Source organism: Symphalangus syndactylus, chromosome 11 (genome assembly GCF_028878055.3).
Source record: "Symphalangus syndactylus isolate Jambi chromosome 11, NHGRI_mSymSyn1-v2.1_pri, whole genome shotgun sequence".
In the NCBI taxonomy this organism is placed as follows: Eukaryota; Metazoa; Chordata; class Mammalia; order Primates; family Hylobatidae; genus Symphalangus; species Symphalangus syndactylus.
This window is the reverse complement of record NC_072433.2, coordinates 28821283-28848755: the sequence shown is the minus strand read 5'-3', so window position 1 is coordinate 28848755 and position 27473 is coordinate 28821283. Positions and strand designations below refer to the sequence as shown.

At 37.7% G+C, this 27473-nt stretch overlaps 1 protein-coding gene across 2 annotated transcripts in view; it reads right to left on the bottom strand.

The window, feature by feature from the left end:
- Positions 1-27473, bottom strand: part of CDH11 (cadherin 11) — a 127515-nt gene that overhangs the window by 10990 nt on the left and 89052 nt on the right. For both annotated transcript variants that reach the window (XM_055298713.2, XM_055298715.2), the window contains 4 exons: positions 25615-25868; positions 16159-16295; positions 15184-15317; positions 14832-14949 (listed from right to left, as the gene is read on the bottom strand). In XM_055298713.2, coding sequence (XP_055154688.1) covers positions 14832-14949; positions 15184-15317; positions 16159-16295; positions 25615-25868 — 643 coding nt within the window. The remainder of the gene's footprint in view (positions 1-14831; positions 14950-15183; positions 15318-16158; positions 16296-25614; positions 25869-27473) is intronic.

Here is a 27473-nt window from a genome sequence, read left to right as displayed (position 1 = left end):
TACTTGTACATTTTTCATTATACTAATACAATATAAAAGTTCCTGATAATGATGATCTCCATTGTACCAGTTGGGGAATACCAATATAGGGGTTATGATGATGATGTAGCCCAATGAGGAAATATATAAGACTGGCAATCAAGGGGAACATTAAGATGGAGAGAGAAAGAAGACCTTGATAGATAGACTGCACTGGGTGACAACCCTGCATTAGCCAAAACAATAAAAATAAAAAAGGAAAAAATTAAAAGCAGATCAAAGTGGGCAATATATGGACCAGCTCCTGCATATTGAAAACTTGAAAACAGGAAGCACCAAAGCAAAGGACCAGGACCCTCTGCCCTCATCATGGTGTCAGGAGAGAGGCTTATTCCAGGGCAACGGCATCAGTCACCCAGCAGCTTCCCTGAGGCTCTGCAGATGCTCTTCCTTAACAATCCTTTTCCTCTGTCCATCTCTTCTCTGAAGCTAAACAATCCTCACAGCTCGATCTGATCAGAGACATTCTATCATATGAAAAAGGCCACAGGGCACTTCAGTCTGAGGATTCTCTCTGCAGACTGTTGGAAAACCGAGAATGTAGGCCAAGACTTGCTCCCTGGGAGGTATTTTGTTCACTGCTGACCCAAATCTGCCTACTCTATGTTTCCTCCCAAACCTCAGAGAGGAAGTAGATCTATCTACCACATGAAAAGCTCCCACACACTTGAAGACAGGTATTCAGTCACTAGCAGAATAATCATTATTTGATTATTTTGCTCTGGCCTACACCACTTTCCTTAGAAATGTGGCAATAGCTCTGTCAAGATAATGGAAAAAATATTCCTGTGCCCACACATGCCTGTGCACACACACACACACACACCCATCTATCTATCTATCTATCTATATATGTACACATAAATAAGCACATACATAAAATTTATATATAGTGTGTGACTCAAGTTTCTTAGTAGAGTTATAAGCTTCAATAATTTCAGAAGTATAGCTGACACACAATTACAAAAGGCATCATTTGAGCATTTAGTTATTTCGATTTCTTTACACTTATTTACATTTGTGAATTTTGAAAAATTAATTTTAAGTTTTGATGTCAGTCAATGTTTACCATCTTCAATCCAAGGGACTGAAATAATGGAAATTTCATAGAACATTTTTAGAAGTTTGTGACAATACACTCCTGATGTTACTACTGATCAATGATAAACTTACTAGTCTGTGTGGACACCTCTATTTTCTTTCCTTCCTAAATACCCTGTGAGCTCTCCACCTACCTGTACACATCACTGCATAGTTTGTACATTTCACAGCCCATCGTGACTGAATGTCTGACCTCTTCACCAGACAATACCCTCCTTGAGGGAAGAGGCCTTATCTTATTTAGCTTTTCAGTTGTCTTTGTGCATTTAGGCATTTAGCACTGTTGTGTGTGTTGACAGAATAAATGGCTGAATGCTGTGCTTTCCAATGCATATCATATCAGTCTGACTTTTCCACACAGTCAGAGTTTACTGATTCATTATCTCATGATCCATTTCTAGTTTCCATCTTCTCCAATTCCTTCTAATGTTGCTTATATTTATATTGCAGATTTTGCTTTTGCTAAATATCTTCATCTTGCTATCTTATTATTCTGTTATTATTATTTAAATTGAAGCAAATTTAACTAAGCAACATTGATTGAACTGCTAATATGGGCAAACACTGCTGTTTGTTACTTTTACATACATTATCCCAAACAATTTTTCAAACTGTGCAAAGATTATAATGACCCATGTCTTATAGGAAACAAAACTGAGAAACTAAGAGGGAAGCAATTTCTCATGAGCACATGGAAAATAACAGAGCTAGAATTTGAAGTCCTCTAGGTTTCATTGAATTTTATATGCACATAACTGACCCCGGAACACTGACATTATTGCATTCCAATTAAACTAGTTTTTTTTTTAAATATCCACAATAGGTTAGTTAATTAGTTGAATTCCATCATAGCCTATAATTAGACAAAAAAAAAACAAAACTCAGTTTCTAGACTCAGTTTCTAGATAAAAGAACTTAGAAACCTAAGAATTTTTGTGGCAAAGAGACCCACAAAAAATCAGCGGTACTCATTCAACAGCTGTTCCCATAGCGTTTCCAGACACAGACATATACACACAAACATACACCCTTCACAAACAAACCAATGTGAAAGAGGCAAGAAGAAACCTATTACTTTCCCAATATTTTGAAATAAAGGATATGCTACAATGATGCAAATTCTATAAATGATGAGCCTTAACATACTAATGAAAATAATTGACCAAGACTGATGGCTATAATATCTCCTAACTGAATTAGGGAGCTACACACCACTGTTCTTCCAATTATTGCCTTTTGTACTGAGGAATCTGCAAAACAAGAAGTACAATAAAGAGTAACATGATAGAAATACTTGCCTGTGTGCGTGTGAAATTCAAGCATGTGTGTATGAGATATCGAAGTACACAGTTTGTTAGCATTAAGAGACTTTTCATTGTCACGTTTAATCACATTTCTTAAAATCAACTCTGCTTTCACTTATGTTTGATAATAATTTTCTCCTTGCTGGTAGGGTAAATGGAGAGAAAAGAACATACTGCCCACATATTTCTTAGTTTAAGACAAAGAAAACTACCAAGAGATTCAGGGTGATATTGACATTTAGGGTCTTTAAGCTAACTAGTTAAATCAGTGACCGCATGCAACCTTGAAAGAATGATGTCTGATCTACCAAGAAGATCTCTTTATTTTGTTGTTGTTGGATTGAGGAGAGAGTGGGTTCAAAGATAAACTCTGTTCTGTGTGAGACAAACTGCAGCAATGAATTTTAGGCAGAAAAGAAACATGATTATTTACACAAGTGAAAATGGCAGGGCATTAAAAGACATCTGCCATTTTGATCTCCCAATAGAGCATCTTCCATATTGGAGCAATTAAGGGCGAAAAATACATCCTACAAAAATCTGTTTGGCTATCTTTAAATGATGAAAGTGAAAAATCAGAAGCATATTTGCGTGCTAGTTTGTGGTGCTCATAAAAAATGTCCTTAGTTTAGGGGGGAAAAACAGAAAGAAAGGCATTTATTTGCCAATTGATTTAATCTGAGTGAATCTCTCTTGGCTATCCTTACTAAACCAACACTGTTTTCCACGCAAACATTTTGTTGTTTATTTATGTCTTTGCTTGCCTGCTTTCTTATTTTTATTTTTTTTTAAGCAGTGCAAACTCAACTATGAATGTTTCAGTGCTCATTGATCTGCCACATGGCCCATATTGGGTATTACAGTTGCAAAACTAATACATTAGAGGGTCATCTCAGTCTGGCCCCTAACCCTAGGTCTCCAATATAATTTTGTGGAAAAGTAAATGAATGAATGGATGGATGAAAGAATGGAAGGGCTGGGTGATGGGGTACTGACTTCTTTAGAATATTCTGGCATCAAATATTCTGGCATCATTTGTTCTCTTTTAGAATATTCTGGCATCATTTGTTCTCTTTTTCACCCTGGAGCTTATTTCATGACAGATTCATTCTTTCCATAATAATAACCAATTCCTAAAACTTTTGAAGAAGATTATATGTTATGAAGCGTTTTCTCATCCACTCCTTTACTTTTAATTTATGCATTTAGTCAACCCACTTTTCTTAAGTGTTAGGATACTGGCCTCACAGAGCTCAGATTCTAGTGGGAGACAAGGAAATGTATTATATGATTAGAATTCAGAGTGATAAGAAAAATTGAGGTTAGGGCAGTATTCCTGGAGCACTAGGAAAAAGCAGCCCAAATGGTCTGAGATGTTAGGCCAGATGTCACCTAAGAGATGACTTTATGTACAGTGAGACTTAAAGGAGGAGGGATAGACAGGGGGAGTAAATTCCCTGCACATGGACATGTGAGAGCATGGCATATTTCAGAAACTTGACATGGTTTCAAGTTTCTGAATCTTAAGATTTAAGGTAGCAAGAGAAAGGAGATGGTAGAGGTAAAGTGTACAAGGAGTAAAGCATGGAATGTCTTGCTCACTAAGCTATGGAGTTTCAGTTCAATACATAGGAAACGGAGAGGCAGGAAAGAATTTTAAAAAGAGAGAGAGAGAGGCATTGTCGGGTTTGTTTACTGAGGACTGAGTGAAGTGGGGGCAAAGATGGAGTCAGACAGACCTGTTTGGAGGTCACCATGTAGTTACAGCTTCTCTGTGGGTAACTCTATTCATGATAACTATCAAAATTAGTTGTGCTTTCACAATATAACTAACTTTACTGGATGTGCTTTTGGGGATTCCCTGACATCAGATTCATATTCACTGTGAAAGCCTACTTTTAGGACGCTTCCTGGCACTCATTTTTTTTATCTTTTCATGATTATAGAAGGATGGAAAGAAGAGGCTGTCATAGGGAACCTAAGAAATATCTAGAATTTGACGAAAGCCACACTGACACTAACTAGAGAAGAAGCATCAAGGATGGAGAAGGCCAAATCAAATAGGGAAGGGGCTTCATGGTATACAAAAGGCTACTCCTAAAATGGATTTACTGGAAAATCTCTAATATTTTTGTTGTTGTTATGATAGAAACTCATTGAAAACTCCTAACATTTTCCTTGGCTGCTCAAGTGACAGAAAAACGTTCTGATAGCCATGTAACCCCATGATCTGATAAACCTTCAATTCTAATTGAGATGGCCCATTGTAAAGCATGTAGCCCTGGGGTTCTGAGATCCTGGGATGCATTCCAATTTTGGTACCAGTTTTTAGTATGTCAGTGCCTTTATCTCTCAAATTGGCAGCTCAATTCATATGGTGTAATAATTTACAACTGTTTTATAAATTATTAGGATTAATTATATATCAAATATTCAGATATTAATATTAAAATTGTTCCCCCTCTAGAGATGAGGAGCAAAGCCAAGCTTTTAATCTCTAGGCCTTGCTTTTTCCTCTGTATATTATCAAATGATTATTGTTTGGAATAAGAGGTTTGAAAATTAAAATTATGAAGTTAATATTAGAATATTGTATTTATAATTACCAGGTCATTAGGTCAGCAGACAAACCTATACTATCTTCTTGTTAGAATCCAAAAATTGTAATAAACATTAAACATTTATTTTTTAGTAACACAACAATGTAAAGGAAGTTCTCTCTCTCTCTCTCTCACACACACATACACACACACACACACACCCCAAAACACAAATCTTAATTTTAATCCAACACTCAGTATGATGTTTAATGATGAAACTCGAGAACTAATTTCCCTGTTAAAGTAATAAATAAACCAAGAATGGCCATTACTATTGTTATGATATAGCACATATTTGAAAAGTGTAAATCTATGCAATTAGATGAAAAACAAATATTTTAAAAGATGAAACAAATTGCCATTAATTTTTATGTAGTTATTGCTCTAGAAACCCAGGAAAATCAGCTAAGTTATATCACTTTGTAATAATGTCCAATAGTAAATAAATAAATTAAAACAGTTATAACTTATACTAAAAATAGTATCTAAGAAAATAAAATTCGAAGAGATTCAGTCCAGTCTGATACATAAGAAGCTTGGAAGTCACCTCTCCATCAAAATAAAAAACCAAACAAACTAGAATATTAACAACTTTTCCTAGATTCATAAGAGAATTGAGTTTACAGGGCAAAGAGCTGTCCCCAAATTGGAGACAGACAAGCAGATACAGAGAATCGAACTTACTAGATTAGGAACCAACAAGCAAAAACTTCCTCAGGAACCAGTGCTGGGGTAGAAAAACCTGAACTGTAATTGACAAATTGATGGAGGCCCAGTGTGGAGAAGTTAGAAGCTCTAGGGGAACCCAGTCACAGGACCTCCCCTGTGACCCCCTACGACACACATGCACACTTTTGTGATTTTTACCTCCAGGAACTCTACCTGGTTCTCACAGTGAATATTAGAGAAAAATTCCCTCATGCTATCAGTAGGGGGAGGGAAACAGGAACCATTTTGAAATACGCCAGAGTGTTCTGTTCTTAACAAGGTCCGATCTTAGAAAAAACTTTTAAAGGAAGCCTAATCTTCTGGGATTTTATCAGAAACTAACTGACCTGGGGAAAAGAAACTTTCAACTCTAGGCCATCCTAGGTATCCTGTCCCAAAAAAGGAGGGAGAAAAAAACAACTAAGGAGCACTTGTGAAGTTTACAGTTCAGAGGCACAAGCTTACTAAAAACTGAGGCCCAGTCATAGGACTATGGAATGCTAGCCCTTCTTTAACTTACTATCACATTGTTAAAGGCTTATGTATGGCAGTTCCTGTTACCCACAACACCATTTCCGTTATGAAGAAAAAAATTACAAGGCATACCAAAAGGCAGAACAAAAAATCCTACAATTTGAAGAGACAGAGAAAATATCAAAACCAGTCACACATATGACAGAGATGTTGTAATTATCCAGCTGGAAATTTAAAACAACTGTGATTAATATGCTAAGGTCTTTAATGGATAAAGTGGACAACATTCAAGAACAGAGAGGCAATGTAAGCAGAGAGATGGAAATTCTAAGAAAGAACCAAAAGAAACGCTGGAGATAAAAACATCAACAGAAATAGAGAATGCCTTCAACGGACTCATTAGTAGACTGGACACAGCTGAGGAAAGAATCTCTGAGCTTGAGAATAGATCAACAAAAAACTCTAAAACTATAAAGCAAGGAGACAAAAGACTGAAAAAATAATACCCCAGAATATCCAAGAACTATGGAACTATAAAAGCTGTAATATATATGTGATGATAAGACCAGAAAGAGAAGAGAGAAAGAAACAGAAGAACTATTTGAAACAGTTACGACAGAATTTCTCCAAATTAATGTCAGATACCAAACCACAGATGCAGAAAGCCCAGAGAACATCAAGCTCAATCAATGCCAAAAAGAAAGTCCCTACACCTAGTCATGTCATATTCAAACTACAGAAAAATCAAAGATTTAAAAAAAATGCTGAAAGAGGTCAGGAGAAAAAAATCCACCTTACTCATAGAGGAATAAAGATAAGAATTACATCCACCTTCTCAGAAATCATGCCAGCATAAAGAGAATAAAGTGAAATAATTAAAGTATTGAGAGAAAAAAACGTACCAACCTAGAATTCTCTAACTACCAGAATTATCCTTTAAAAGTAAAGGAGAAATACTTTTTCAGACTAGCAAAAATGGAAAAAAAAATTGTTGCCAGTAGGCCTGCCTTGTAAGAAATGTTAGAATAAGTTCTTTAGAGGGAACAACATGGGTCAGAAATCTGGATACACAGAGAGAAAAGAAGAGCGTGGAAGAAGGAATAAGTGATGAAGAAACGGACACTTTTATTTTTCTTATATTTTAATTGACCTAACACAATAATTTGTTCACAGTAATAATTGCAACAATGTATTTGATTAGGTATGCTTATTCATATATACAGTCATGAGTCGCTTAGTGACAGGGAAGCACCCTGAGAAATGCATTGTTAGGAGATTTCCTCCTGTAAACGTAGTGTACTTACACAAACACAGATGGTTTAGCTTACTACACCTACCCTATATGGCATAGCCTATTGCTCCTAGGCTACAATCCTATACAGTATGTTACTCTATTGAATACTGTAGGCAATTATAATACAAGAGTAAATATTTGTGTGTTGAAACATAGAAAGGGTACAGTAAAAATATGGCATAAAAGATAAAAAATGTTATGCCTGTATAGGGCACTTAGTATGAATGGAATGTTCGGGACATGAAGTGGGTGAGTCACTGAGTGAGTGAAGGTGAAGGCCTAGGACGTTACCTTACACTACCGTAGACTTTATTTATCTATTCATTTTGAGACGGAGTCTTGCTCTGTCGCCCAGGCTGAAGTGCAGTGGCCCCATTTCGGCTCACTGCAAGCTCCGCCTCCCAGATTCACGTCATTCTCCTGTCTCAGCCTCCGGAGTAGCTGGGACTACAGGCACCCGCCACCACGCCCGGCAGATTTTTTGTATTTTTTAATAGAGACGGGGTTTCACCATGTTAGCCAGGATGGTCTCGATCTCCTGACCTCGTGATCCACCCACCTCGGCCTCCCAAAGTGCTGGGATTACAGGCGTGAGCCACCGCGCCCAGCCCTGTAGACTTTATAAACACTGTTCACTTAGGCTACACTAAACTTATGAAAATTTATTTTTTTATTATACTTTAAGTTCAAGGGTACATGTGCACAACGTGCAGGTTTGTTACATATGTATACATGTGTCATGTTGGTGTGCTGCACCCATTAACTCATCATTTACGTTAGGCATAAATCAACCTTAATTTTTATTATTATTTTTTTTTACCTTTTAAACATTTTTATTGGCCAGGCATGGTGGCTCACGTCTGAAATCCTAGCACTTTGGGAGGCCGACGCAGGTGGATTACCTGAAGTCAGGAGTTACAGACCAGCCTGGCCAACATGGTGAAACCCCATCTCAACTAAAAATACCAAAAAAAAAAAAAAAAAAAAAAAAAAAAAAAAAAAAATTAGCCAGGCGTGGTGGCAGAAGCCTGTAATCCCAGCTACCTGGGAGGCTGAGGCAGGAGAATTGCTAGAACATGCGAGGTGGAGGCTGCAGTGAGCCGAGATTGCACCACTGCACTCCAGCCTGGGCGACAGAGCGAGACTCCATCTCAAAAAAAAAACCTTTTTGTTAAAAACTAAGACATAAACCCACACATTAGCCTATGCCTACACAGGATCAGGATTATCAGCATCACAGTCTTCCACCTCCACATCTTGTCTCACTGTAGTGTTTTTCAGGGGTAGTAACACACATGGAGCTGTTGTCCTCTATGGAACAATGGCTTCTTCTGGAATACCTCCCAAAGGACCTACCTGAAGCTGTTTTAAAGTGAACTTTATTTTTGATAAATAGGATGAGTACACTCTAAAATAATATTTAAAAGTGTAGTTACGGTAAATACTAGGTGATAGGCATTTTTCAGCTCCATTATAATCTTACTGGATCATCTTTTTATATGTGGTCTGCTGCTGTCCAAGACATTGTTACGCGGCTCATGAAACACACACACACACACACACATGCTTATTTATGAGTGAAATAAGTGACAGCAATGATATAAGGAACAAGAGGGAGAAATTAGGATTAATTTCTTATTATAAGGTACTTGTACTACCTGTGAAGTGGTATAGTGTTATTTGACAGCAGACTTGGACTAATTGTAAATGTATAGCTCAAACTCTAGGTCAACCCATTAAAAAGTAAAAACAAACAAAAAAAAGAAGTGGCAGTAGTATGCTTAAAAAGAACAGAAAATAGAATCACATAAAATACTGAGTTGAAAGCTCAAAAGCCAGAAAAAGGATAGAAAATATTATTTAAAAATTACTTTATAATATCTTCCAAAATGTAAAGTAGCTAACCATAAACTTAATAAGAAATGCATGATACAAAAATGAAGAAAACTGCAAAGACTTCCTGAGGGTAATAAAAGGAGGATTGATTCAATAGAAAGTCAGACCATGGTTTCGGATGGGAAAAGTATTTTTAAAATTTTAGTTCTTCTTAAATTGATCCATAAATTTAAGATAAACTCAATAAGATTCACAAAAGTACTTGTAGGGCACCTGAAAAATAATTCTAAATTATATCAGAAAAAATAAAAAAAGCAAGATTTGTAAAATAGTAATAAAATAAAAATAATGTGGAGAAAGCATCTGTCAGGTTTCAACATATATATGTATAAAATTATTAAAGAAAAATATGATACCAGTAAATAGAATGGGAAGAATAGAAGTTAAAAAAATCTAATCATAAAAAATGTAGAAGACAATAAAGATACTGTTACAAAGCAGTGAGACATGACTAAATATTTCATAAATAATATTTTTAAAATGCTAAACAGGTGGGGGAAAAAGATATATAAGAAAGAAGAAAAGATAAGTTAATTTTGATGTCAATTTTGGGTGAGGAACACCTTGCTAAGGATAATAGTAAATAGAGAAAAACTGATACAAAAAGTGTAACAGCTCTACTTAAGAACACAGCAGAGTCAGAATTAAAAGAACATTAAAACATTAGGAAAATCTATGCAGTAGGTATGGTAGGTCAAAGGTGAATAGCATTAATAGATGAACAGACTTTACAAATCAATTGCAAACTGACAAATATATAATTTAAGGGGTGGGCAAAGGACATAAATAGCCAATTTATTAGAACAAAAGAAGAACTGATTAATAATTATTAAAAACACCTGGCTTTAAATGATGACAGTAACTGGAACTTAAAATGTTACATTTAACTTACCAAATTGCCAGTGATTAAAAAGAGTAATACTAACTAGAATTGACTTGGATGTGAGAAAATAAAACCTCACCTGTTTTACCAATGGTATTAAAAATGGTATAACATTTCTGATGATCAGTTTATTAATTAAGTAGCAATAGCTTTTGATCCAGTAATTCCACTCTAGGAGTTTTGTTTGTTTGTTGCACTCCAGACTGTTGCCCAGGCTGGAGTGCAGTGGCGCGATCTCAGCTCACTGCACCCTCCACCTCCCGGGTTCAAGCAATTCTCTTGCCTCAGCCTCCCGAGTAGCTGGGACTACAGGTGCATGCCGGCCAAGCCCAGCTAATTTTTTTGTATTTTAGTAGAGACGGGGTTTCACCGTATTTCCCAGGCTGGTCTTGAACTCCTGAGCTCAGGCAATCCACCTGCCTCAGCCTCCCAAAACACTCTAGGAATTTATCCTAAAAGAATAATTAGATATTTGGCGAAGGTGTGGAAAACAATGTACGAACTTACAGTCAACAGATATTATATATCCTCATAGTTGAAGTTAGAAAGACAACTTGAAAATATTGACATACATATATTGATTTGTATCACATACTATTAAGTGGGAAAATAAGTGGACATATATTTTACAGTTGCTTTTCTTTTTTTTTTTTTAAGAAAAGAAATGTATGCAAAGAAAGGATATACAAATAGCAGTGACTATTTCTAGGTAGCCTATTATCAAGTTATTTTAATGTTTTAATATCATTTTTGCTGGTTTGTATTTTCCAATTTTCCTGCAAGAATTAGGTATTAATTTTGTAATAGAAGGAAATTATAAACTTCTTTGCAAATATATTTTACTACAATTATTATGGCTGTGATTAAAGTGAAAATTGAAGAACCTTGTCCTGTTCTGTTCACACATTCCCTGGAACCCTAGATTAATCCATAAATTAAATTTCAGAATTTGCCTCTTCTGAGGATTGTTATTCTTGACAATAGGATAAACAAAGACTTTTGAAATGAATTAACTAGAAGAGACGAGAGCTTTATATTCATTCTACAGTGTGCCATGTACAACCAACAGGGCCCTCCAAATATTTAGATTTAGTTTTTGCACTTATTGCTGTGTGACCTTGGGCAAATCACTGACCCTTCTGATGTCTCATATTCTTTCTTTATCTGAAAATTGGATAAAAATATACCACCTGCCTGCCCTATGCGGCTGTTTGAAGAATTAGGTGAAACAATGACATGAGAAGGTTTTATAAACCAGTTAAGAGCTACATAAAGGAGAGATATTATCTCAGTCTTTTTTTTTCTTTGCACTTTTCTCATCCATTACATATTTCTTGTGATTTAAGAGATGCCACATGCCTGATATTTTCAAAGTAAATGCATCTCAAAACCTGGGCGGACCAGCTCTTCATCTGCCCAAACAGCACCATTCCTGATATTAATAGCCCAAGATGGACTTAAATGTTGAAGAATCATCCAGTGTTCTATTTTCCTGCTGCCTGCTGGGTTGGCTTTGAAGCTCAGGCTGCAGAATGGAATAAGATAAAATGAAATAAAAAGCTTGTGTGTATTAAGATGGCTTTTCCTCTTATATTTCTAAAAACGCCGAATGCTTATGCCGGAGTTTAGGCAAACACAATACTGATTATTTACATGGCATAATGGAAGTAAACACTCAAGGAGAAAGAGACTTGATGCTTTTACTCAGCATGATATAAACCATTATCTCATGTTTTCTATGGAAAGCAGTCTCAGCCGAGAAATTTGGTAACTCAGTAGGCTATTAATAGGATATGGAATGTGATTACTCCTTTTGGATTACTTCAATATGTAATTACTTTTAGGAGCTAGTAGAAAGAAACTCTATTAAATGATAATTATAGGACTGTATTTGCTTTAAGGTTCTGTAATAGCTTTAAACATGGGAGTTTTCATTAACTGTTTGCCATAGTTAATAAAGTAATTTTTCTTAAAAAGTAGCAATTTCCTGCAAAAATAGTAGCTCAACAGTGGTATTAGTCTCTTATAGGAGAGGGCAGGGAGATGAATTGTTCAGTAGATTGGCTCATCTAGGGTTATATAGCCTCCTTGAGAAATATAGATGGTATCCACAAAGTATTGTGACAAAGTAAAATACTTATAACTCCCTAGAGAACAATATGTCTTAGTATAATGTTTTCAGAGGTTAACAGCAACTAAATATGATTGCACATATAAAAAGAAAACGTACAGGGAAGGTGATGGAGGCAAAGTTATCACAGCAGGGAAAGCTTAGTAAAGGTCCTGTTTGTAGGTCTCCCATGATAAACAGTAATATTGCTAGGAATACAGCCACAGGAGTTAGACCTCCAGTGTAAGTTGAGAATTGCATCAACACAGATAAAAGACTGACCACAAATATTTGAGAAGCGAGACAAAAGATGGTGGCTAAGAGTCATATGAGAATATCTGAGTTTTCTGGGCAACCGAATCAATCTCTTCACTATTTTTAAACTAAATCCATTATGCAATATATTGTTACAAGCATTTCTTTGTCAGAAAACTGATATAAGCCTAAGCTGAAAAAATATAGCAGTCTGTCAATTCAAGGTGAAACTGGAAACAAATTTGAGAATGTAGAAAATTCTAAGGGTGAACACAGGACTTTTCACAAATTCACATACAGATGTATACACATCTTAGAAAGCATTCTGCAAACACTATTTGTGCCACCCTGTTCAATTCAGCTCAGTACACATTTTTAAATGTTCACTGTATGCCTGAGTTTCCTTGTTTTGGAGAAAACTATCATTACAAAATGAATTCCTGTATTACATATGTGTGTCCCACGAGGTATGTGTGTTTCTGGTTGAGAACTATCCATTTACATTAGTGCTTTGCAGAATTATCTCTTTCAGAGACTTACAAGTGCACATTCACCAAAGCCAAAAGGTAAAAGAAAAATCCTAGTGTAAATACAAACTTAAAGAGTGCTAAGTAACGTTTCTGTTTTAAAATGATGGGAATCATTTACAAAATGAACCAGGGGTTGTTTCGTAGGCTTCTTTTAAAACACGTTTTTCTACATACAACTTCCTTCACACTTCAGTTCTTAAGAGCAAGTTCATTGTAGAAAGCAAGGCATTGGGAGAGAAAAGGCTGTCATAACACTTAGGGCATTTTGCCTCATTGTCTGATATGGTGTGTGCTTGATTTATAAGGCCCATAATTAAATACTCACCTGAGTTCAAGAAGTAATAAGGCAAATCAAATCACAGACCCTCAAAATCCAAGCAGCATGGGGAGCACCTGTCTGCTTTAATCATCAGCACGAAAGGATTCAGTGGTTAAGGCTATAGCATCTGGCCTCTGAGAGCCTGGGTTTAAACCCAGTCGTAACTTTTATTTGGTTGATTGATTTGAGACAAGTTATTTAATGATTCTGTGCCTCATTTTTCTCATCTGTGGAATAGGGGTGACAATAATGCCTACCTATGGTGGTGTTAAGAAAATTAAGTGGACAGAGTGTGGAAAGGATCTTGGCATGGGTCGTTGAACACAGCAACTGGTATTTATGGTACTGATGATAGTGATAACAGTAATGGGGAAAGTAGTAATACTTACTAGAAAGTTTAAGATCCTCTAAGCCTGTTCTCAGTCACTGGGAAAGCAATCAACCTATGGCCTAGAACATGGCTAGCATGGATTGCATGAATATAGAAATCTGTATTCCTCCTTTTGCTCCCATGTTAAATGGTGGCATTTGTCTCCCTGTTTTCACAGGCCTGCACCGTCACAAACTTAAATGGGCAATTTCACTACCAAGTAATACACAGAGAAAAACAGTGTGGATGAGAGTAAAAAATATATACAAATATTCATCTTTCCTGGCTCTGCCACCAACTTTATCTAGGGACTGCATCAGGTCTGGGACTACATAAATAAAAACATCTATTTCTAATAATCTGCAAGTCTAGAACCTCCTTAACTAATGAAAGGAGAAGCAGAAATCATATTAAATTTTGCCATTTTTATAATGGACAAACAATGCTTTGTTTCATGCCCTTCAGGCAACAATTCTGCAACTACTTTTAGATATCAAGCTCTGCACCAAGCCACACTGCATTAAAACTGTACTTGGAAAGGAAGGCCAGCTGAAAGATTAAATTGCCTTACAAAGTTGAACTAATCTCTTTTAATGCTTTACTTGATATCAATATTCATAAAGCCATCCTTCTCCCAAGGGTTTATCAACCTCTTGAAAAAAAAGATAAATGGAGCTGTTTGCATATTGACCCTGTAAGCTTCCCCACTTAGTTTTCCCACTGCTTCATGAATATCAAAGCGAAAAAAAGTAAAATAAAATTAGACTCACTTATTCACATGCATCAAATGAGCCCATGTTTCAGAACAGAGGTGGCATTATTATTTCCGGTTTGTTCTTCAACAGGAAGACATTATAAAGATTAGTGAAAATACTTGTGCTATGCAATGTAAACACCATTTGTTTTCCAGTTCTACTTCTCTCAATGCATAGGAATCTTAGTACAAACCTCGGTTGTCTCTGACTGTGAAATTTGGATTGTGAATGATTTCAGGGGGTAGGCTGAAGATAAATCTTGGTCCATTGGCCGTGTCATCCTTGTCATCTGCACTAATTGTAACAATTGGCTGAAAGAGAAAGGTGGCGCATAAATAAATCATGCTGACATTGGCACGTCATTTATTCAAAAATTTCTGGCTGGCTAGAAAGCCTGATTTTAATTAGAGAACAAAACTTCAGAGCAAAACTATGGCTCTGAAACCTTTTGGGGCAGTGGTTGGTATCTCCAAGTGATGCTTTAAAAAACACACTCTATTTCCAAGTGCATTGTTCCTAGCCAAGAATAGGGAGAGCAGGATTACCTGGTTGGAAAGTGGCTTGGTCTGATCACTCTCACAGATGAAACCTTCATAAGGGGCAGCAAACTTGGGAGGATTATCGTTGACATCAAGGACCCTAATGGCCACTGGGACTTTGGCTTCCTGATGTCGATTGTCTGGGAAGACAGAACGCAGACAGTCAAGAAAGGTCAAGGAGAAATACACATTGGTCCAAGCATATTCTTGGGAAAGAGTAAGCTCCAGCCACCCATTTGGGCAGTGCATGGAAAGACGTTCTTGTCACAGAATCAGTGTAAGAGCTGAAGGGTGCTATTAGTGGGAGAGGCATGTCCTAGAATAAATGTCAATATTAAGACCAGTAAGAACTAAAACACTTTTCCACGTCTGCTGACTATGATACTGAGCTTTAATTCTAAAGGCTTATCATGGAGCCTGATCCACAGAGAATAGTCTATCAAAGTGGTTCTTAAATGTGGGAGTCTACAGAGGAGCATTAAAACCATCTGGGAACTTGTTGCAAACAAAAATTCTCGGGCCCTGTCCCAGACCTACTGAATCAGAGGCTCTGGGGCAGGGTCTAGAAATCAGGCTTGATGACTGATCAACTTGATGCATGATCAAGTTTGAGTTGTTGTCTATAGATAAACAAGAACCCACAAACCTTGGGCCTAAGGACTTTGCTTTTCTGGGTTCGGCAAAGACTAGTGACTGACTAGATGGAGTGGGAGATCTTTCAGTGATGGTTATGAATTTCAAACTCCTGAGGGCTATCGGCTCTCTTGCCAAGTCTATACCCAGTTCTGTCAGAGAAAACAAAAATATTTCCCTTTGCCTATGTGTCTTCCTAGAAAGATAACCGAAAACACATTTTAAAGACTGAAAAATCTGTTTAAGACCAAAAAAGTTAGTCTATCTCAGCTATTTTATTTTCCAGAATATAGTCTGAAGCAATAATACTTGGTAAAGTAGAATCAAAACCCTGAGGAGAATACTTACGGATTTCTGCTGCAAAGACAGTGATGTTGAGCCAGGCTGTTTCCTCTCTATCCAGAGGTTTTGTAGTTTTAATAAAACCATCCTCTGGATTAATAGTGAAAAATCTGTCGAGGTCAGTGTGACGATCGATGGAATACCTAAGCAGAATGCAAATCAGGCAATTAGACCAAGACATTCAGAGCAGCTTAATATTTGAATATTTTCTCCTTGCTATATTTAAAGCAAGCTTCTCAATGAATTGCTTAAGCTAGATTTTCTTTCTAATCAAATTTACTTTTGAAACTTTGTACACGATTCTTTTATAGAAATAACTTTGCCACGTTAGAATTCCTTATTCAGTACAATGAATGAAAGTGTTGTTTAGCATATTTGATTGAGAAGTATAATAATGTGGTGCATATTTCTCCATATTTACTACAATCACCCATCCTCTGAATATTTATGAAACTGCATTTGGAAAGTGAGTTTGCCTTGTTCCCAAACTACTCAGAAAGTCACAAATGTATCAAACCTTTGCCAGATTTTTGCATATGAAATTTTAAATATGTTCAAGTGTATTTAAATTTATCAAGATCATGTATAGCCCTAAAAATCAGTTTGTCTTTATTTAAAGAAAAAATGCAGCCTGGTGCAGTGTCTCACTCCTGTAATCCCAGCACTTTGGGAGGCCAAGGCAGATGGATCATTTGAGGCCAGGAGTTCAAGACCAGCTTGACCAACATGGTGAAATCGCATCTCTACTAAAAAATACAAAAAACTAGCTGGGGATGGTGGCACACACCTATAATCCCAGTTACTCGGGAGGCTGAGGCATGAGAATCACTTGAATCCAGGAAGCGGAGGCTGCAGTTAGCCAAGATCATGCCACTGCACTCCAGCCTGGGTGACAGAGTGAGACCGTCTCAGGAAAAAAAAAAAAGACAAAAGAAAAATGTTGACTATATTTTAGTAAATCTGTTTAGTTCATTTAGTTTCAGGGGTTCTCAGTTAGCTTGGCTGTGAGTTCCAGTGTGCAATGTACAAAGTAAGCTTGGCCATTTACTTGTAGGGCATATTCCCATATTTTAATGACTCCAGGCTGTGCATAACAGCATAGCTTGAAGATTTTAGATACTCCCACCCACTAAGTTAACTATTTATTAATAACGGACAAAAAAACCACGTAATATTATTGGGCTGCATTTATGGCAAAGTGAGGTGGGAGATGGGGGAAGAATGGCTTTCACTGAGTTGTAGTAAGGTAAAATAACTTGCCCAGGATACAGTCTTGTTTTAATGGGTCTGTTGAACTCCAAACCCCTTCCCTTTCCACTCCCTTATACTAACTCCAAAATAGAAAAGAACAAAAATGGGTTATGTTAATTCAGGTAGTATGCTGAGCTTCATAAGTGGGTGGTTTTCTGCTCTTACAGATCTAAGCTATGATTTCCAAAAATTTACAAAATGAATATGTCAGAAGGCATTCAGTGATGGTCAAAAATCAAAGAATATTAGAGATAGCAGAGGCCATAAATATTGGAAGGTTTAATCGCCTGGATTTACAAAAGATGAAATTTATATATGGCCTATGTCTAGTTTCTGGAAGAGACAATATTGGAAGCCAGATCTTCTAATCCCAGATCATGTTCTTTTCAGGAAAGAGGGACCTCCACTGAGCCGCACTTCACAGTATAAAAAACATGAGCTCATTCATGATGTCACTTAACTTCACAGCTCCCCATAGGAATGGAATGATGAGTCCCCTTGCACAGTGATAAAAACCAAAGATATTCATACACCTCCTCAATGTCAGGAGAGGCTCAGCAACTGAGCCCTCAGCAGATAACACTATGTGGAAAAGAGTCAAAAAAATAATCAAAGACTTTTTTTCCTTCCATGAGGGAGCTCACTATTTAGTTGACGTGACAACACACATGTGGGAAAAAAGATCATTAATAATTCAAGGTATTATTCCACAGAAATGAAGGGCATGAGTTTTGGGTTTTGGAAGTCCTAAGTACAAACTTCATAATCTGCTACATATAAGCTAGATGATATTGGAAAAGCCACTTAAGTTCTTTGAGCCTTAGCATATTTATCTTCTAAAATGGAATGCATATATTTTTTTCCAAATAGAATCTCACTGTGTGGCCCTAGCTTGTCTTGAACTGCTGGGCTCAAGTCATCCTTCTGCCTCAGCTTCCTGGGTAGCTGGGATTATAGGAACCTGGCTGAACTGGAATATTAATAGAACCTAACTTTTATGTTATCTGTGAGAATTCAATAAAATAATAAATGTTTAAGATACATAATTTAGTGACACACATTGCAACCAACAATAACTGCTATTATTTTTGTTGTTGATGCTGCTGTTACACACTGAGAACAGACTGTGGAAGCTCTCATATGTAGGAGTGTGACCTTCATCCTAGAGCCAGTGAGAAATCATGGAAGGCTTTGAGCAGAGGAGCAAATAAAGGAATGCAAGCTCTCAAGGAGATCAATAATGTATGATGGGCAAGATGGTCTGAGGAAGTGAGAGTAGAAGAAGGAGCAGAGGAAACTTAAGGATTTGATTTTGTTTTTAAATACATGAGGTGATGAGAGTGAAGTACAGCAGTGACAGAGGAAATGGAATTCTAGATGATGACGAAAGCCCCAGTAGGATTTAGTGGATATTTGGGCATCTAGGGGAGGCTAAGAGAGTCCCAGGTAGCTTCTCACCTGAGTGTCTGAGAGAGGGAGATTTAAAGACATCGAAAAAGAAACTATTTGCTATTGTGAATAGTGCTGTGATGAACGGTTGAGTGCTTGTGTGTTTTTATTTTCCTCTGGATATATATTTTTAAATAAATTTTTATAAAATTGATTTTCCTTTGGATATATGCCCTGTAATGAGACAGGATCAATCATACCCCCAACCTCAGCACTACACAATATAACCATTAACAAACCTACACATGTACCTCCTGAATCAAAAATAAATGTTGAAATTATTTAAAAAATTAAAAAGAAAAAGAAAAAAATCAATTACCAAGAAGGAAATGTTGACATTTAATTAAGGATATGTCAAAATGCTCAGAAAGAAAAGACTCAACTCTATTGAGGCTTCAGGAAGTCAGGGGTGGAAACAGCTGTTTTTGTTTTAAAGTATGTCACAATAATTGTAAGATCAAAAATATGTCTTGGATAAATGAGTGAACCAGTGAAAGAAAAAGCAAATGGGTAAAAATGCACAACAGACAGTATCGTAAATGCAGTGTTAGAGTCGGGGAGAAAGATCAGCGTAGGAGCAGGAAATCTGAAGCACCCACTTGGGTCAATTATGGCTTGGGTAAAAGCCCTATAGGTGAGTGGACACAGAGAGAAGGACCAAGTCAATGCCTTGACAGGGATCAAAGACTAGTGAAGACATCAGGCACAGTGTTATCTGAGGCATAAGAGGTTAGTGCCAAGAAAACTAAAGGGAGATAATATTTTAGAAAGGAAATTGTAAACAAAAATGTGTCTAATGCTACAGTCTGAGACAAAAAACAAACAAACAAAAAAAACTGCAGAATGTCCAAGAAGTTAAGAGGTAGGGTGATATTGCAAGGCCTCCATTATATGTCCAAAGACACAAATGTCCTCAAAGTTGAAGAGAAACAACCAGGAAATTAGGTAGGGAGGATAAAAGACCCATTAGATAAAAAGTTTTGAGGCGTGGTGTGGTGGCTCACACCTGTAATCCCAGCACTTTGGGAGGCCAAGGTGGCGGATCACCAGAGGTCGGGAGTTCAAGATTAGCCTGGCTAACATGGTGAAACCTGTCTTTATTTATACTAAATATACAAAATTAGCTGGGCATGGTGGCACACACCTATAAGCCCAGCTACTTGGGAAAGAACTGCTTGAACCCGGGAGGCAGAGGTTGCAATGAGCTGGGATTGTGCCACTGCACTCCAGCCTGGGCAACAGAGTGAGACTCGGTCTCCAAAAACCAACCAACCAACCAACCAACCAACAAACAAAAAATCTTTGAATAGACTAGGTGCAGTGGTTCATGCCTGAAATCCCAGCATTTTGGGGGGCTGAGCCAGGAGGATCACTTAAGCCCAGGAGTTTGAGACCAGCATGAGCAACATAGTGAGAACCCCGCTCTCTACAAAAACAAAACAAAAAAAATTAGGCAAGCACAGTGGCATGCATCTGCAGTCCCAGTTACTGGGGACGCTGATGTGGGAGGTTCACCTGAGCCCAGGGGGCTCAAGTCTGCAGTGAGCCATGATGACGCCACTGCACTCCAGGCTGGGTGACAGAGTGAGACCCTGTCTCAAAAACAAACAAATATAAAAGCTTTGAATATTCTCTTAAAATTTGTCTGGTATTTCTAAAGAACAAAGACCCAAGTAGGTGGGAGTGGGGGGTTGATTCAAGTGTGGTATTGAGCATCCTTGGATAATTATAGACATGGAAATTGCCTACATGCACAGAACAGCTACCACTTGAAAACATGACCCAAATAATCAATTGCAGATGTGAATCCTTGGAGACAATGAGGGGCAGAGGAAATGAGTGAGTGTTTTTACGTCACAGTCACTGCTCTTCTAAAAAGTTTCTAATGCACCTCAATATTCTAGGCAAGAGATAACTCATTTAAAATTCACACTGTGAAGATTTTTAAGTAGTTTAAAGGTGTTAGAAGGGCCCACAGTCATTATGTAACATATCTTTTTGAACAAAGAGAATATAGTAATCAAACCTTCTTGGGAAATCTTTCCATTAGTGGCTGCTGGGTTAAAGTAAAAAGCTCAAAATGAACTCAAGACAGATCTGGGCTAAAATCCAGTGTTCAACATTGACTGTCCATATGACTTTAAAGAAGTCTCATCATTGCTCTGAGCCTCAGTCTTCCCACCTATTCAATTCTAGAGCAGTCATAGCCACAAAGGATGTCAGTGAGAACTGACTGAAATAACTTTGTAAAACCAGTTGTATGAGGCTGAAAAGATGCTCAGTAAATGTTAATTATCTCTCTTTTCCTCAGAAGAATCAATGTTCAAAGATCCAAAAGCAACCCAACACCACTTATAGTTGGGAATTCCTTCTTCCCTGCCACTATTTTCTTTGATATAAATGGACAAACTCCATTGTCCGTATAATTTCCTTTCATATTTAGATCCATTTACTTTTTCATAAGTGTCTGCCTCCCTAAGTGTATTGGGAACCCCCAGTGTCTGCTCAATGAAGATTTGCCAAATAAATGTGTGAATAAGATGTCATCACTTCTATCACGCCTCCTGTTTTACACTCAAAAACTGTGAGCTTGACCTTCCAAGCCAAATCAGGAGTTATTTTATTTATTTATTCAATAAATATTTGTTAGACGTCGACTTTGGGCCATGTACTCTGTTTAGTGGAAGGTGCAGTGATGATCTAGAACAGGGGTCAGCAAACATGTTCTGCAAAGGGCCAGCCAGCAAATGTTTAGCTTGTGCAGAAATTAGAATCTCTGTCTCAACTACTCAACTCTGCCCTTGCAGCAGGAAAGAAGACATAGGTAATATGCAAACAAATGATGTGACTGTCTTCCCATATAACATTATCTACAAAAATAGGTGGTGAGAAAAAAGATGAATAACTCACAGTTCCTGATTTCAAAACATAGTACAAAGTTATGGTGATGAAGGCTATGTGGTACTGCCGTATGGATAGACACATAATAATGGAATGTAATCAAGAGTACAAAACAAACCTAGTTTCTATGACTATGAATGGTCAATTTTCAACATGAATGCCAAGACCATTCAATTAAGAAAAAATAGTATTTTCAACAAATAGTGCTGGAATAATTGGGTACGCACATGCAAAATAATAAAGTTGGACCCCTTCCTGACAACATATATAAAATTATACTCAAAATTGATAAAAATCTAAATGTGAAAGCTAAAACCATGAGGTTTATTTTTTTAAAATGTGTAAATCATTCATGACTTTAGATTAGACAATTATTTCATTATAGACATTTAAAAGAAAAAGAATAGACACACTGGAATTCATCAAAATTGAAACCTTTTGTGCCTCAAAGGACACTATTAAGAAACTGAAAAGACATCCCATGGAATGAGAAAAAACAATGCGAATCATATATCTGATAAGGCCCTACCATTCAGAATATATAAAGAGCTCTTACAACTCAACAATAAAAAAGACAAATAATCGAATTATGAAATGGGCAAAATTCTTGAATAGATATTTCTCCCAAGAAGACATACAAATGGCTAATAAGCACATAAAAAGATGCTCAGGCCAGGTGCAGTGGCTCATGAGTGTAATCCCAGCACTTTGGAAGGCAGAAGCAGGTGGATCACTTGAGGCCAGGAATTTGAGACCAGCATGGCCAACATGGCAAAACCCTGTCTCTATATTTTAAAAAAATAGCTGGGCTTGGTGGTGTGTACCTGTAGTCCCAGCTACTTGGGGCACTGAAGCACAAGACTCACTTGAGCCTGGGAAGCATAGGTTGGAGTGAGCTGAGATCGCACCACTGCACTCCAGCCTGGGCAACAGAGTAAGACTATGTCTCAACAGCAAATAAATAAATAAATAAATAAATAAATAAATAAATAAATAAAAGATGCTTTGTGTCACTAGCCATTATGGAAATACAAACCAAAACTATAATGACATATCATTTCACACCCACTATGATAGCTATAATCAAAAGAGGCAAAAAAGTGTTGCTGAGAATTAGAGAAATTGGAATTCTCATGTATTGCTGATAAGAAAGTAAAATCGTACAGCCACTGTGGAAAACACTTTGGCAGCTCCTCAGAAAGTTCAACATAGAGTTACCACATAATCCAGCAATTCCACTCCTAGGTATATGCCCAGGAAAGAGGAAAACATGTTTAGGCTAAGACATGTCCAGGAATGTTCAGCATTATCTGTCATAGCCAAGTTTGGAAACAACTCAAACATGCATCCAAACAATAAATGAGCAAATAAAATGTGGTGCACCCATACAATGAAAAATTACTCAGAGATAAAAAGAAATGAATTAGTGATGCACTCTACAACATGAATGAACCTCAAAATCATTATGCTACATGCAAAAATTCAGTTACATAAGACCATATGTTGTATTATTCCATTTATATGAAATGTCCAGAATAGGCAAACATACAGACACAAAATAAGTTAATTGTTACAGGAGGCTGGGAAGCAGGAGAAACGGAGAGTGACTGCTAATGGACATGGGATTTCTTTTTTTTTTTTTTTTGAGACGGAGTCTCGCTCTGTCGCCCAGGCTGGAGTGCAGTGGCTCAATCTCGGCTCACTGCAAGCTCCGCCTCCCGGGTTCACGCCATTCTCCTGCCTCAGCCTCTCCAAGTAGCTGGGACTACAGGTGCCCGCCACCATGCCCGGCTAATTTTTTTGTAATTTTTTTTGTATTTTTAGTAGAGACGGGGTTTCACCGTGGTCTCGATCTCCTGACCTCGTGATCCGCCTGCCTCGGCCTCCCAAAGTGCTGGGATTACAAGCGTGAGCCACTGTGCCCGGCCTAATGGACATGGGATTTCTTTGGTGAAGTGGATCAATAAAAATATTCTGGAATTAGACAGTGGTAATGGTTGAACATCTTCATGAAATATACTAAAACCCAATAAATTGTACAAGTTGAACAGGTAAAGTTCATGCTTCATGATATGTAAATTTTTTCACAACAGAAAAAGAGAGAGAGAGACAGAAAAGCAAATGGCAGCCAGATTTGGCCTATGGGCTATAGTTTGCCAAGGCCTAAACCAGACAGACATCAAGCTCTTTGAGACTATCCTCTAGTGAGGACCTCTCATAACCTAAGTGTCCCTGTGATGTAGCCTGGTGGGTGAGGTAGGGAGGAGCAAGAGGAAGGACATCCGATACATCTCTACGGAACCCTGGAAGAATTCCTACAAGAGATAATACCTAAGGGGAGATGGAGAAAATGAGTCCAATGTGGTAACTTGGAAAGGCAAGTGCTACCAGCTAGAAGGAGGAACATGTGAAGTCCAGGGATTAGGAGAGAGCAGGAGAGCGTCAAAGAATGAGATGGAGGTAGAGGGGTGCAAAGAAGTTTTTTAAACTAAGTGAATGACGTTAGATTATTTTGAAGAGGGAGACAACAGGGAACCATTTAATCATTAATTTTTTCTTGTGTTTTAACTAAGGTAAGATGTGATGTTTGGATGTGCATTGTATGAGGGTCTCTCTGGCTGCAGAGTCAGGATTCATGCAGAGAGGTAAATGAAAGACTGAGGGCTGGGAGACCCTGTGGAAGCATATAAAGAAATCCAAGCAAGAAGGAAATGAGGGGAGTGGCTGTGGGAAAAGAAACACCTGCTAGAATCCGGTCCAGGGGAAATTCCAGGGCACTATCCTATAAATGTGTGATTCAAGCCCCTTCTCCACCTCCTTCTCATCACCCTCTCATTTTCACATTTTCATCATTAGCTTCATCAGTCATTAGCTCCGAATGAAGAGGAGAGTGGAGAAGCAGAGTTTTGGACCACTTTTCCTTTTTTTTTTTTTTTTTTTTTGAGACAGGGTCTCACTCTGCCACCCAGGCTAGAATGCAGTGGCTTGATCTCAGCTTACTGCAACCTCTACCTCTCGGGTTCAAGTGATTGTCCTGCCTCAGCCTCCCGGGGAGCTGGAATTACAGGTGCATGCCACCAGGCCCAGCTAAATTTTGTATTTTTAGTAGAGACAGGGTTTCACTACATTGTAAAGGCTGGGCTCGAACTCCTTACCGTGGGTGATCCACCTGCCTTAGCCTTCCCAAAGCGATGGGATTACAGATGTGAGCCACGGTGCCCAGCCACAGTTCTGGATCACATTTTTTGTCACAAAAAAGTATTCATAATAATAAAAGCACCCGAAATTTATTTGGACACTTTACTACTTTTACAAAGTACTCAGCAGCAGTTAGGCAGAGCTGGCTTTCCTTGCCTCCTGCTCAGTGGCTGTATCATTCCAGGCAAGTCACTTTGTCTTGCAGTGCCTCCAATTTCCTCTCATTTTAAGGACAACAATTTATACATCAAATAAGTTGAGGGGATTGATTAGATCACATATCTAACCTCCTCATAGAGTAACCAGAGAATGGGAAGGTATTTAATAAATTGCAATTACTATAATTATTTCACAATAATTATTTATACTTCCCCACAGTCCCCTGAGGCAGACAGGCCCAGCTCAGGGCTACGTCACCTAGTATGCCTGGGGGAATCTGCTCCAGAGCAAAGTCATGTAGCTTGAACAATCCTATCCAAAAAGTCAGGAACAGAGGTGAAGGGAAGCTCAGGTCTTCTAAATCTTAATCTTGTTTACATTCTATTGAACCTGATAAACCTGAACCCTTTTTGAAATTGAAGAACGTGGTTCCTACAAGGCTTTCCCAGAAACTCTTGACTCTAAAATTCCCCATCCAAGCTCTTAAAATAAATCCATCTGTACCTTATCGGGCTGTTGGCAGCGTCAGGGTCTTTGGCATGCACTCTCCCAACCACGGTGCCAGCAGCTGCATTTTCTTGGACTTCATGGATGTAACTTGGGGCCAAGAACATAGGGGGCTCGTCAGCATCTTCTACTGCGATCTTGACAGTCACAGTGTCCTTGAAAGGGCCATTGCTGATAAACTTCGGGTCGATGTGAACATTGGCTGCCTCTACCTTCAAGCTATAGGCTCTTTTGGTTTCAAAATCTACAGGCTGGCAAGAATGAAGAGAAGATTGACAACCAATTCCTTGAAAGAATAATGGAAGAGAAAGACCTGATTGTTTTATAGGGAAGAGTGAATAGTTTCTCAAAGAGAGAAAATCAGAGTCTACTCAATATCAAATTACCTGAGCCATTTGGTCAGAAAATCACACAAATCAATTGCTGAAACTTAGAATGTGCTTAATGGGTCATTCAAAGAGCACGACAGACACAGAAAGACCATGTCATCTAAAATGAAACTTATTCTACATAGCAACACTAATTTTGCCCAAATAAGTCAGTAAGAATTACCTAAGGAAGGGAATTAAAACACTACAAAAATACATTTGGTACCTCATTCTGGAAAGTAAGAATCTTGGTGACAAAAATACCCACTGAATTTCAGCCAAAAAGCATGTCTTGTTTGATGACTGCTTCATACCTCTCCCACCTGCAACCATCCAGCTTGATCATATTGAAAGCTTCATGTTGAAAGTCTCTGACCACATTGTGTTTCCCAATGTCTGGGACTCTTACCAGCAGTGGCCCATAAGATGACATAGGGTGGTTTATAGGTAATTTGATAGGTGAGGTTGTCAAATGATATTAACTTACATATTGAGATAATTATTTCTTTTCCAAGTCTTTAAATCCTTGACACACCAAGTAGAACATCTCCGTTTTAACATATCTGCTCTGCTTCGCAATCTCTTTTGTGAGATATTATGATACAACTCTAGCTAGAATGTAATGGCATCGTTTTGGTTTGATTGCATTTATTTTTAAGTTACCTTCTATTTTTGGCAAGTGATAAGATAATGAGGGAAATGTTTCCTTTTTTAAAATGCTTCCTTTTTTTAAAAAAAAAGAATGCATATATATTAAAGATGGTCTATTTAAAGAAAAACAAATGTAAGCAGTAAAATTTTACACGAATATGAAAAAAATGAGTAGTAGTATTTGAATGGCTGTAGTTATAGGGAAATTGATGGTAAACACTGCCTAATTTTGAATGAGAGGAGTTACAGTGAATCAGTCCGCAAAGGATGGAAAGTAACATTGTAGCAGAGAAACAAGCCCTGCTGCCTGGGAAACAACTTTCTAATTAGTGCTCTGGATTTTGCTGAACTACCAAATGTTTGGAAAGAGTTTCATCTTTTAAGGCGAGCATCTGTCTGCCATGCTGTTGTCATTTGCCTGGCAAATGCTTATTCTGAATGGGCATATAGTCATGGGGCTTATTCCTGATCTAATTTTGCAGTACTCTACACTAAGGCTGATGATCCCACTTTCAACGGGGTTAAACATGTTCAATATCCTTGATACTTTTTCTATCATCTTCCCACCTCCATCTTCCCAGAGTCAAGAAACACTACCTTTTCCTAAATCTAAATCTGCCCCCAGCCTTTCCATCATCCTGGGACCCAGCAGTCCCTTTATCCTTAGATAGGTTACTGAGCAGCAGAAAGGAATGATATTTATAGGCTGAACATAAAAGATTGCTGCAACTTCTAAAACATCCCTTCAATCATTACACAGCATTAAACACTGGAATATGATAGTTCTGAGAGTGGGTAATTTATAATCAGAAAAGTGGAAATTTTCTAATATCAGAT